General features: G+C 32.0%; 2 protein-coding genes across 2 annotated transcripts; one reads left to right on the top strand and one right to left on the bottom strand.

Moving 5' to 3' along the window:
- The first annotated feature begins 475 nt into the window (after positions 1–475).
- LOC131594455 (dihydropyrimidine dehydrogenase (NADP(+)), chloroplastic) lies at positions 476–3,746 on the top strand. The gene is made up of 7 exons (XM_058866594.1): positions 476–962; positions 1,795–2,058; positions 2,253–2,423; positions 2,516–2,628; positions 2,716–2,902; positions 3,282–3,391; positions 3,472–3,746. Exons 1-7 carry the CDS (start codon positions 687–689, stop codon positions 3,626–3,628), a joined length of 1,278 nt encoding a protein of 425 aa, XP_058722577.1. The 5' UTR covers positions 476–686; the 3' UTR covers positions 3,629–3,746.
- A 5,575-nt stretch (positions 3,747–9,321) lies between these two features.
- Positions 9,322–12,893, bottom strand: LOC131598785 (protein KNATM-like). Its single transcript, XM_058871355.1, has 3 exons — positions 12,185–12,893; positions 11,156–11,260; positions 9,322–9,675 (listed from the first exon to the last, which is right to left on the bottom strand). The coding sequence occupies exons 1-3, from the start codon at positions 12,386–12,388 to the stop codon at positions 9,484–9,486; spliced, it is 501 nt and encodes a 166-aa protein (XP_058727338.1). The 5' UTR covers positions 12,389–12,893; the 3' UTR covers positions 9,322–9,483.
- Between the last annotated feature and the right edge of the window lie 635 nt (positions 12,894–13,528).

Here is a 13,528-nt window from a genome sequence, read left to right as displayed (position 1 = left end):
TAATGACTCGTAATTAAAATGCAACTTTAGTGTATATACACACAACCAAATTTAAATGCCAACCAAATTAAACTCAAATGCAAATGAAACTTAAATGCAAATGTTAAATTTGAATTACATCTAACATAGCTAAGTCACAATAGTTTATAGATATTCATAACAAATTCTTCTACGCCATACATCCCGAGTGCAGTTTCAAGTCGTTGGAGATTCCGAGATACATTTGACTCTAATAATTTTGGCGGAGCGGAGGTAGAGGTTGCTTCAATGTATTACCTTGGAATTGCAGTTGAAACAATTTGTTTTATTATTAAAATTAAAATCTTAAACTTACTAAAAATATATGATTAAAAATGTTAAACTAATCATAATGACTGTATTATTAAAACTTAGTAACCTCCAAAAACATATTAATGATTCATAATGTCTCTATTATTAAAATTAAATATAAAATCTTATAATATCCATTGACAAATCACCCCACATGCAAATCCAACATCTTAAGCAATTGTTTATAATTTTTTCAGATAATCTTCCAAATTCTACAAGCAACCGGTGATTCATATTTGGACGTTTTCTCAAATCAGTGACCGCATCCTTAAACTATAACTCAGATTCATTCCAGATTCACTTTTTTCATCTTCTTCTTTTTCATCCTCTTTGAAAGTTTCAATTTTTCATCAAAAATGGCAACTTTAAGCATGACCCAGATCAGGACTGGGAATTATACATCTGGGTTTTCGTTGAATTGTTCTAAGAAGGTGTATGCTCGTCCTAGTAGAGTTGGGTTTAAGGTTTTTTGTTCTGAGGGTCAATCATCTTCAGAGCCTGATCTTAGTGTTACTGTTAATGGGTTGCATATGCCCAACCCGTTTGTGATTGGATCAGGTCCGCCTGGGACTAATTACACTGTCATGAAAAGAGCTTTTGATGAAGGGTGGGGTGCTGTCATTGCTAAAACTGTAAGCTTTTGATTTATGACTTATTTGTATAATGCATTAGATTGATTTGAATGTAGACTAGTTTTTAGTGATTGATTTGTTGGTATATTAGTAATGCATGTAAATGAAACTTAGCTTTGTTTGGATTGATGAAATCTGATGGAGCTTAGTGCGTAGTAGTATGAGATAGAGTGGAGAGATATTCTTTTGATTGCATCCTATGAAAATAGGATGCAGCGGAATTGCGTGGTATGAATTTCATTCCATTCCATCACTTACCACCGGCACAGACACAGACACTTGAAAATAATGAATAAATTGAACGTAATCACAGGTGTTATAGTTGTGTTGGTGTTGGTGTTGGTGTCGGTGTCCAACACTAACAAATCACATCATTTTTTAGAAGTATCGGTGCTACATAACTTACCACCATGTTTGTTTCCCTCTGATCATTTTATGATATCCAAACATAACGGTTATACAAGAAATGCATTAGGGCTTGTTTGGGTTAATTTATTTGAGTTTGTCTAATGCCACTTATGAATTGTTTGGAAGAATTTATGTAAACAACTTATGATATGTTTATAAACTGTTTTTAGCTTATTTTCATAAGTTATCCAAGACAGCTTATGAAAGCAGCTTATAGCTTACACGAAAACAATTTGATTTCATTTTATATTTTGTTCTAGAAATAGTTTATACGGAAATGCTTATATGATAAGCGCTTAGTTAAACTGTTTAAGGAAACATAAGTGCTCAAGTGTTCATGTTGATCAATGTTATAGAACTAAATACTATTGAATATTTGTAATTTGAAAGATTGCTATATGGTTTTGTATATTTGTTTTGCTAGGTATCTCTTGATGCAGCAAAAGTTATAAATGTAACTCCTCGATATGCTCGGCTACGGGCTAATGGAAATGGATCCGCAAAAGGAGAAATTATTGGGTGGCAGAACATTGAACTTATCAGTGATAGGCCACTTGAAACAATGTTGAAAGAATTTAAACAATTGAAAGATGAGTACCCCGACAGAATTCTCATCGCTTCCATCATGGAAGAGTACAACAAAGCGGCTTGGGAAGAGCTTATCGATAGAGTTGAACAAACCGGAGTTGTAAGATGTGTTTCTTGGCTTAGTTTGAAAAGTTGAATACTTTTTCTATTGTTTTAGAAACCGAACTAGGCATCGAACCAGCGAGACCTCTGGATCATGGTTCAACCGCTTTAAATTGTCTTGTTCGGTTTTTTAAATCACTGATTAATTCTAATCTTGAAAAATCTAATGGCTGACCTGTGATATTCTTTTAGGATGCTATTGAGATAAACTTCTCGTGTCCGCATGGTATGCCTGAACGCAAAATGGGTGCTGCTGTTGGCCAAGATTGTGCTCTTCTGGAAGAAGTTTGCGGATGGATAAATGCAAAAGCTACGGTTCCGGTTTGGGCCAAGATGACTCCCAACATAACTGATATTTCACAGGTTTGCATCGAATCGTGTCCCTCGATTATAATTATCTTCTCAAATTTTCATGATTATCATGTTTGTAATTTCGGGGATGCTTCTGCTTATAGCCAGCAAGGGTTGCACTAAGTTCAGGATCCGAGGGAATAGCAGCTATAAATACAATCATGAGCGTGATGGGAATCAATCTCGATACATTACGCCCTGAGCCTTGTGTTGAGGGGTTTGCAATCTCACTCACACCAAATCCACAATTCTTTGGTTTTTCAATCTTCTTCAAGCATCTGATTTCTCTAAATTTTGATATCAGGTACTCAACTCCCGGAGGTTATTCTGCGAAAGCGGTCCATCCGATCGCCCTTGGGAAGGTTATGAGTATTGCAAAAATGATGAAGGCAGAGTTTGATAGTGAGAACTATTCACTTTCCGCCATTGGCGGTGTTGAGACGGGTGGTGATGCTGCCGAGTTTATTCTTCTTGGCGCAAATACTGTCCAGGTATGATGAAAGAATCACTTTTTTTGGCTCGCTCGATAAGTATGGTCTGCTCGGTTCCATGTTTAGATTTTAAATCTCGCATCCCGATACTATTATATTATCACTGCCTGTCATATCAGTTGAGAATGTGAATCCGACACATATGGTTACATTCAATCACTTACATTTTAAGCTATCACTGATGTCTAATGTGTACGCATCAGTGTCGTGTCTGTGTCAATGCTTGATATCCTGATGCTCTTCGGTCTTGAACATGATTTTCGCTGTGATAATATTTATACATAAAACAATCATGTGATAAGAACTTATGCTATAAGCGCTTAATTAGGTAGTTTATTCAAATTATGCCAAATAATCGATAATCTTTTATAAATTGCAGGTATGCACCGGCGTTATGATGCACGGCTATGGTCTTGTGAAGAAGCTTTCTGTTGAGCTAAAAGACTTCATGAAAAAACACAATTTCAAATCAATTGAAGATTTCAGAGGGTATAAGTAGTTTCACAATTTTTGAAATAAGTATGTTGAGTTATAATCTCTATTTATGAATTTTTGAATAAACATTTCAGGGCATCTCTTGAGTATTTTACAACACACACTGACTTGGTGAAAAGGCAGCAAGAAGCAATTAAGCAAAGGAAAGCAATAAAGAAAGGATTGCAATCTGATAAAGACTGGACAGGAGATGGTTTTGTGAAAGAAAGTGAAAGCATGGTTTCTAATTAAGAGATTTTTCTTGTATGATTTGTTTTCTTTGTTTATTAATAAATTGGTATTTGTCCTTCTAAGAACAGTGAAGTATTTAATATCAGAAAGTAATAAAAGTATGTTTTTTTCTTCTCTATGATGACAACAATGTTCAAGAAGGCCTACATTGATACAAAAACTTCTTAATTAGAAAACTTCTTAACCATAACTTTTGTAGGCTTATGGTTCTCTATGGTTATTCTAGCCACAATGATGAACATGTTACTTGTGCTTTGTTGAGAGAAGACTTCTTAATTTCCTTCCTATGAATTCTTGGATTTTGTGTGGGGATTTCAACATGGTCTCCTCTTACCATGAAGTGATAAGGGTTAGCTTTATTGATTCATATATTACAAACCTTTTCAAAAATATTATCACTAACTGTAATATTATGATATAGGTAGTGTACAAATGCTTTCTAAAAGGTTAGAAATACTTTTGGTTAATTCCACAAACATTTAGATGGTTCCTTCAGAGGTTTTAAGGCGTTTTAGCAAATTTATAGAGGTTTGAAGCATTTTTAAGTGAATGCGTGCATTACCTTAGTAATTTAAGAATTATTTTAATATATTTACAATAGTCTAGTCACTCAGACACGAATCAGACGGGTTTTCACACATTCTCTCTTTCACAATCTTTGAAGTCTCGAGATCCCTTACTTAATTTATCATTGATTCAACACTTCTTTTGCGACTTGATTTCTTCTAATTGACGAGACTTCGTAAAGATTCTAAATAGACACCATCACCAGAGATTGCTTGACCAAAGATCATTAGAATTCCACTGAACGCTATTTGACATTAGGTGTTTGTCTTATGACTTTGACATCTTGACTTCACAAAATATCTTGATCTTGATATAACATCTTGGTCATTACTTCGGATGAAGATTTTACATCATGGTGTTGTCATCATCATAACCATCATGAACATTTGACAATTAGAGATAGTTGTACATACAAGCACATAGATTCACAGAAATATTTCACTAGACTATGATCTTTAGGTGGCGAATGGTTGTTGCATCCCACGTAAAGTCATATATATGGGTGAGAGTTATCACCAAAGAGATAAGGGGTGATGTCTTTGGGGAAACTCTTGATGGTTGGGGCTTGACGTCAATGAGAGATTCCTTCAGGATGACTCTAAAGTTGGCGTCTTATAGCACCTCGAGTTCTAATGCTATATGAGATTTACTTTTCTATTAAATTTCTTCAACGCTAAAGAGTCTCACGTTCTGCTAGTTTAATATGTTGAAATTGAGTTAGCTTGCATTTGTTGCTTCTACCAGAGCTTGGAGTTATTGAAATATATGTGGCAGCGGTGGACCTAAAGATCAAGGAGGAGAGATATGACACTAGAATGCAGAAATTGTCTAAGAACCTTTAATAATCGGTTGAGGAATTACGACCAGTTAAGGGAATATCACGTTTCATGACATTGCTGTGAATACAAGATTACACTCAAAGATGTTTTTGATTCATGGCAAACTCAAATAAGCATTCAAACAACAAGACTGAAGCAGAAAACTTAAAGAAAAGCAAGCATTGATCACTCATAAGTCAACCCATTATGTGTATGTGTTTATAGGTTGCCTCAACACAAGCAAAACAAGAAGAATGCAGAAAAACAGCAGTTAGGTCGACCTACCATCAACCCAGGTCGACCTAAAATGGAGAAAAACTCATATGTCCCTGCTAGGTCGACTCACACATCATTTAGGTCGACCTAAATTGATGAATTCTACATACCAGCCTGTTAGGTCGACCTACACATCAACTAGGTCGACCTAATCTGTGAAAATGTCCCCAGAATGCATCAGAAGAGGATTCTGGTCGACCTACTCCTTCAACAGGTCGACCTAACTGGGAGCAAAATTCTGCAAGCTCTGTTAGGTCGACCTAAGCACTACAAGTGGTCGACCTAACTGATCAAGAAAGTTCAAAAATCAGTTTTTCTTGTTTCTAACTGTTATGCAATCATATATATTGTACAAGGGTAATTATTCAAGCAACACCAACGACTGAAAGATACACAAACGCTTCTCATCTTCGTTCTTCATCATCTCCAACACAATTACACATAATCATTCTTGCGTTGCGGGTTAGTGATGAGTTCGATAACGTCCATGGAACGGAATTGAAGATTCCTAGTGGGTGAAGGTTTGTGGGGTTTGTTGGTGAATAAAATCTGCGGGTTTTGTCCTCCACGACGGGTGGTTCTTGGGGGTTTTTATCAAGAGGCGTTCATTGAGGATTCGGCTGAGTGTAACGATTGAGGAACGGGGAGTTCAAGGAATCAAGACACTGCAGAAGGGAATCAAAGTGAAGCTCTTGGATAACCTTGATCTGGCTCAAGATTAAGGGGGAAGAAGATTCAAAGGATCGACATAATTGGTTTATCGTTTATCGCTTTGTTATCTTCTTTGTATATACTACTTTCAACATTAATGAAAGATTACCCAATTTCAATTTGGAATTGGGGGCAGACGTAGTCGTAGCGAGGACGATCGACGAACTGCCTAAACAAATATCGTGTTCTTGTCGCTTTTACTTTCTCTTTTACTTTCTGTTCATAATTGGTTATAAGTGCAAAATTGATCAACGATTCAAGTGTTAAAATTGTGAATTAAAGTTCTGCACAAACATCACAATTCACCACAACTTGAATCACTATCAATTTGAACCTATCACCAAGTGTTTGTGTTTTTGCCTAATCCAATCTTACTGCATTGCAAATCAAAGTTGTCAATCTAGAAGTTAATTGGATTTCAGTTGTTAAACGTATTGGTTGGCTATCATATTACTTCACCATTAATTCCACTTACTCTTTGGTTTTGAAACACATACGACCTTTGCAATAGCGGTCCAGAATAGACGCAAGTCGATTCAGAACCGCTTTCGCTCGAGTCTGTAGAAAAATCTGTAAAAACTTAGTGAGATCTATTCACCCCCCCTCTAGATCTATAGGCCAGCGTTTAACAATTGCCAACGAGTTAAGTGTCACATAAGATTGTTAATTAACACTTAAACATTTTTATAATAGAATCGTGATTTTTATCTAGCACGGTAAACGATTTGTAACTCAAAAGGCTATTTAAACACAAAAGTAACTAAAAGAAACAGATTATTACAAATATTAATGTACTCATAGAACAATGTATTTATTCCTCCAATGAATCTTATTGAGTACACTCATTGCTTTCGACCGATGTCTACGAGATGAGAATTGGGAAGTGATTTCTTCCGAGAGATGATGGAGTTATCTTCTATAGTCTTGAAATAGGTGATGGATGCTCTTTTGTGTGTTAGAATAAAAATCTTGCCCTTTAATGCACACATAGTTTGGTGATAGTCAAATACGATATGCACGTCCCTTCACCATCATGTGTCATCCAATGATGTGTCTGGTGAATGGATTCCACCGATGGTGAGCGAAGACATGTTTGGTTGATAATGCCAACCGTTGTAAAATTGTTTACCCATATATAAGCGAATTAACTACCGCTTCTTGACAATATCGCCGTATCTTTCACATTAAAATCCTAGCATCCATTTTTTCTCTTCTTTGTCATTAGCTTTCCCATTCTACAATATAGCCGTCAATCTTGTTCTTCATACATAAATGTATTCTTCTTCTTCTTCTTCTTCTTCTTCTTCTTCTTCTTCTTCTTCTTCTTCTTTATTCTCTCATTTTCGTGTATGTTGTTATTATGTTTCACATGATTTTCATATGATTTTCTTCTTGTTAGATAGTTTGTGATTTTTTTTTATTGTCGTATGTTGTTGTTGATAAATGTAGATAAGTGTTTGTTGACATGATTTTCATATTATTTACTTCGGTTTCACATGTTTTGTTGTTGCTTGTTGTTGTTGATAAATATTTTTTCATATTCTCTCTTCTTTGTGTATGTTGTTATTATGTTGATGTTATTGCTATACATGTTGATAAATTTTGTTGGATTACAATGTCATGCTAGTTTATGTTAATATGTTGTTTATTTTCATGGTGTTTGTAGGATTCAAATTCACATAGTATGGTTGTGGTTCACATGATGGATTGTGGTTCACATAGTATGAGAAAAAAATACAAGGAGGATGAAGCTATTCATCTTCCTTGTAATTTTTTTCATAATAACACAAGTAGATCAACTTCAACTTCATTATGAGACAATCATTTTTTCAATTAAAGGTATGTATGTTGTTAATAAATATTTTTTATGTTCTTGTTGTTCAAGTTATTTTGTGTTTTTTTGTTAATAAATGGTTTTTCATGTGCAACTAGCAAGTGATTATGGTTCTTTACTTATCACTTAAAGCTTCGAGAGAAATGGTTAGTTATTAAGCTCTCTCAATCTATGTTAATAATAAATTGATGTTTTTGTTCTTAGTGAGTTTGTTATATCATATGTGATTGCTTGTTTCAGTAACCCCTCATTGAACTTGCATTCATTTAAATAGATTTTTGAGATAATAATTAAATTATTCTTGAAAATCAACTTAGACGATCCAATGTTTTTTTGAATTGTATGCATCTTGTAAATCGTAATTTCTTCTTTATTGTATAGAATTTCATTCAATGCCACAAATTCTTCAAAACAATATTGATAAATGGATGTTAGTCTGCGTCTTTCACACAAATCTTGATGTTTGAAAAATAAATTAGAAAAGAAGAGGAAATCAAATTTTGTATGAAACACTCAGACATCCATTCATCAACATTACTTTGAAGAATTCGGAATCAAATCCTATAGGCTAAAGAGGAAATTATGATTTACAAGAAATACGCAATTCGAAAAATATTGGATCGTTTAATTATTTTTTCAAGAATAATTTAATTTTTCTGATTATTATCTCAAATATCTATTTGAATAGTTGTGTATAGTATGTCACATGTCATGGTAGAGTGTGCTATTGAGATTTGAGACACATGACATGAGTTACAATTAATAGCAAAACCATCTTTCAAACCAACAAATGAAAAGTATTATGCACACAGATTATGCATCTCAAACTTATTCAGAGCTCTCTCTTCTTTTTCTTTCTCAAACCTATCCCAAAAACTAATAGTAAAACCATCTTTCAAACCAAAAACTAAAAGCTACTTGATCAGTAGCAATGTGTAAAACCAAACACATTCATGAATATATCAAGCTTTGCTTTGGTCTCACAAATACAATAATACATATATATGCACAAAAGGTATGGATATTTCCCTGCTAATTTTTATTTCAAAATTATTCTCATAATTGTATTGTTACTAATATTTTTATGTGAGTTGAATTCCGAAATTCACCATAGTCGTAACATATTTTAAGACTCAATACGGTCAGGACAAATCTCAAGGTTCAATTTATATCATTAACGAGATCCTTACATCGACAAAGAGTTAAACTCATGTTCTTGCAGGGTTATGTATCGACTCTCAGGATATGAATCAACTCTTTAGCAACGGAATTAACTTTAATCGACTATATTAATGAATCGTAATGATTTTGTATTAATAAAATAAAGTTAAATTAAAATCTTATACTCTTTCTTCTTTTTTTTTAATATATATTGTTTTTATTATTTCACAAGTATTCAAAAAATATTCTAATAGTGACACATATTTTGACACTTAGCATCACATTCATGCAACTAAAAACTAAAAGAAAAAGAGAAGGAAAACTACTATAGATTAATTTAACATATGATTATAACATTCATTACTCACTAATTTCACATAAAATAACATTTCAAACAAGACATGTCAAATTAAAAACAATTAAAACCTAGATTGACATATTACATGCACAAGCACACTACTAAAAATCAAGTCATCATCAACTTCTAATTAAATTGTTGGGTCTCTTCTGAATGTGCAGTCACTTGAAGATGTAGTAGCAGGTGATTCAGTAGGTGGAGGTGTGGTTGCTTGAGTTAGCTCCCTAAGTTGTGAATGCATGCTGTTTATGAAAGCCATTGAATTCTGTTGTGGTTCTTCCATTGCTTCTTTTAGCTTATTAAGTGCCAAACAATATGCTTCCTGCATATATAATTTGTTAAATATAAATTACAACATTAATTTTGATGTATTATTATTAGTGTAGAGTGTTTTAGAAGGTCAATTAGTTTTGATGATTTGAGTTTAAACTCTAATAAATGCGTTTTAAAACATTAATGTGAAGTATATCAGAATCTACTCTTCTTGTAATAGAATTTATAAGTCGTATCTCTACATCTTCTTATAACAGAATTTATAAGTCGTAACTCTAATCCAAACTACCTAATAGTTTTTTTTTTTAAATATTCTTTTATTTCTAATTATTCGATTTTTCTATGTGTGATATATTTTATTTATAATATAATTTTTAATTCGTATATCTACATCTTCTTGTAATAAAATCTATAGGCCATAACTATGTCCAAATTAAACTATCTAAGTCTATTTTCTCTAAGTGATTTTGAATTATAGTGGTGAATAAGAAAACTAATGAAAATGAATGGATTTTATAAGTTAAATTTATTTTTAACTTTATTATGAATTTTATTTACTATAATATGTTTGATAAAATAAAGATGATACATTACAAATAAAATGCAATTTGATTTGCCTATACATAAACAAGTTTTTCTTATAAACCCCTCTACTATTAGATGTTTTGATAGTCTCTAATATGATCTTAGAACAATGATGAGTCTCATAGACTAATATGTTAGAAGATTAAGAAACACAATTCTTTCAAAAAGGTTAGTCAAATTAGTCTCCTAAGTACAACAATTTAAAGTGATAGCTGTCTATTTAAAGTTCTATAACATACTAGTAAATTAGTGATGGTACTTCTTGTTTAAAAAAGTGCTCATTCTGAAAAACAACATGTCTAAGGGAAACAATAACACTTTTCTTAAATTAAAATAGTTTATAATTATGACCAACATTAGATATACATTTTGTGATATATTGCTATATAGTAAAAAAAAAAAAGAAGGTAAATATGCAATATTTTGTTTTTAAAAATAGGTAAATGTTAATAATTGGATTTAAGATCCTACTTAACTAAATAGAAAGTTTAAAAAAATTATAAATATTTTAAGTCACTTGGAAAGTACATTGAAAAAAATTATGAGTACTAACTAGATTTTTTATTTTTGGGTGAGAATTTATAGTATTTATAATTATATGCTTAGTAAATGTGAAAAGACAAGATATATCTCAAGACATATCATGCACAAACACAAAGACAGATAGGAAAAAAAATGTCACAATCAAGGAATTGGAACAAAAAACTATGCTAATATTTGAGATTGTTGAGTCTCTTTCAATATTAGGAATGCATATGCTTTAACCAAACCAACCATGAAGTATCCATCAATCAAAGAGATTAGTTTCCCATATTGTGTCATTTTTCATGTTATATTTGACTGACTTTTCAGTCAATTGATACATCTAATCCATCAAAATGTTTTAAAAATTCATTTATTGGTGTTTGTGTAAAAAAAAAGAAGAGAAAATAGAAAAGTATTACCATGAAGAGATCAAGTTCAGATTGGCTCAACATATCCAAGTTTTGTTTCTTCATTGCTTTCTTCTTGTCTTTTTTCTCTATCTCCAAGTTAGAAATGTCACCAACCTAAAAAAAAGAGTTTGCAAGAGATTAATTTCACCATGCATCTTGACTTTATAGCAAGAAAAAAAAAAAGAACATATGATTCATAAATTAACTCTTGTGATTATATATCTATATATTTTGTTCATGCTTGAATTGATGAAGAAGCTCTTGGTTAACCTTTATAAGCTAATTTTTCATCAAAAAATAAAAAAACTAAATAAGTTAATTAATAAAATCAAAGATTTTGAGTTATAGGACTAAATCTTCTTATCTTCATTTATAAGTTTTGATTATTCTTTGAACAAATTGGACCCTTAAGTTCATATCATCACAACTTTTATAAACCCTAATTAAAACACAATTTTTTTTACATATATACACCATTCAATTTTAAGGATAATCCCTTATTTTTCATCATTATTTAATTTTCAACAAATTAACTAAACAACAATTGCTCTTTTTCCTAAGAAAAAGAAAGAAAAGTAGATCAAGAAAAACTAAGATTTATTGTCCTTCTATATTATGATTTTAAATTGTGTTTCACATTAAAAATGCAGTCGACGCCGTCGAAATTTCCAAATCACTACAAATCTTTATATCGTATACAAATGCGGCCGATGCGGTCGAAATTTTCAAATCACTGCAAATCTTTATATCATATAAAAATGCAGCCGATGCAGTCGAAAAAAATGCAGTCGATGTAGTCGAACGAAATTGCAATTGATGATGTAGTTGTTATATATATGTTATGATCATATTCACCTTCAATATCTATATCTAGCAAATTAATTAATTTGAACCACACTTAATTGGTTTTATATCATTCAATAAAAGACAAAGAGTTGAGAGAATGAATTCAATAAATTGTAGAAAAAAAAATTAATTTGAATAGTTAGTAGAAGCATAGAAGAAAGAAAGAGAAAAAGAGAGAGAGAGATTATAAACCTTCAAACAATCCAAGTGTGCTTCAACAAGAAACTCATAAAGTGGATGATTAGAGATTCTCCTCTTAAGAATCTCACTATTCTCCCCTACATGATCACCATGTTCATGAACACCACTTTGTTCTTCTTGTTCCAATTCCAATTCTTGTTCTTCTTCATCTTCTTTGTACTTGACACCATCAAAACTATTCATCTTAGATTCCATATATCTATTTTTGAGTAGAAAGAAACAATAACCTTTGATATACTACATATACAACACTGCTCATATATACTATTTATCTAAGAAACATTGAGAACACATATATAATAATATTGTACTATATGATAAGGTCAGTGAGATTGAGATTCTCCTACTTTTGGAAGAAATCAAACAAATTGAATGACACTTGCATGCATTATGCATACGTGGTAATAATAATAGTATGTGAGAATCAGTCAGAAGAGAGAAAAATTCAGATGTTTTTTACATAAACATGAATGAAAATTGAAGTTTGTGTCTATGGAGAGGGGTGTAAGGGGGGGTGTAGTCTTTTTGTTTCCTCTGTTTCACTGTCTTTTTCCACTAATGAAAGCAACGCTTCAAAGCTTTCTCGAACAATGGTGTGGCCCTTTTCTTAGTACACTTCTTCCTTACATTTCTCTCTCTCTTTTTTTTCTTTCAATTTTTAAATAAGAACCTAAATATAAAATCTCAATCATCAACGCAGACACTTAACACGACACCGATACTATCATGTATCATGAATAGAATGACACTGATACTATCATGTATCATATCATGTATTAGGAATAGAATAGACACAAATGCATTCAATATGACAGTGAAACTAACACCTCTCATTTTTTTCGGAGGATCTGTATAGACTAGTTGTACTTTAATTATATAAAAAAAATAGAGGTTATATCTAACTACACTTTGACCATAATAAACGTTTTATGAGATCCTATTAATTATTCGTTAACTTAACAATATTTGAGACTTTGTACAGTAGCTCGCCTTACATGTTCTCAAAGACGGCTCTGACTTACACTAACAACATATATTAAGAATATAATAAACACAAACACTCAACACGGGACTAATACTAACAGGTATTAGAAATAGAACACTGATACTAACATGTATTAAGAATAGAATAGACCTAGACAAAAACTCTTAACATGACATTGATACTAACATGTATCATCAATATAATAAATACTCAACACGGCACTCATTCTGTACAGTAGTTCACTTTACACACTCTTAAAAACAGCTACTTACACTAACATGTATTAAGAATAAAATAAACACAAACACAACACTAATACTAACATGTATTAAAAATAAAATACACCTAGA

Source organism: Vicia villosa, linkage group LG4 (genome assembly GCF_029867415.1).
Source record: "Vicia villosa cultivar HV-30 ecotype Madison, WI linkage group LG4, Vvil1.0, whole genome shotgun sequence".
Lineage (NCBI taxonomy): Eukaryota > Viridiplantae > Streptophyta > Magnoliopsida > Fabales > Fabaceae > Vicia > Vicia villosa.
Note: the sequence above shows the minus strand (reverse complement) of the source record. Positions and strands in the feature narration are given on the sequence as shown.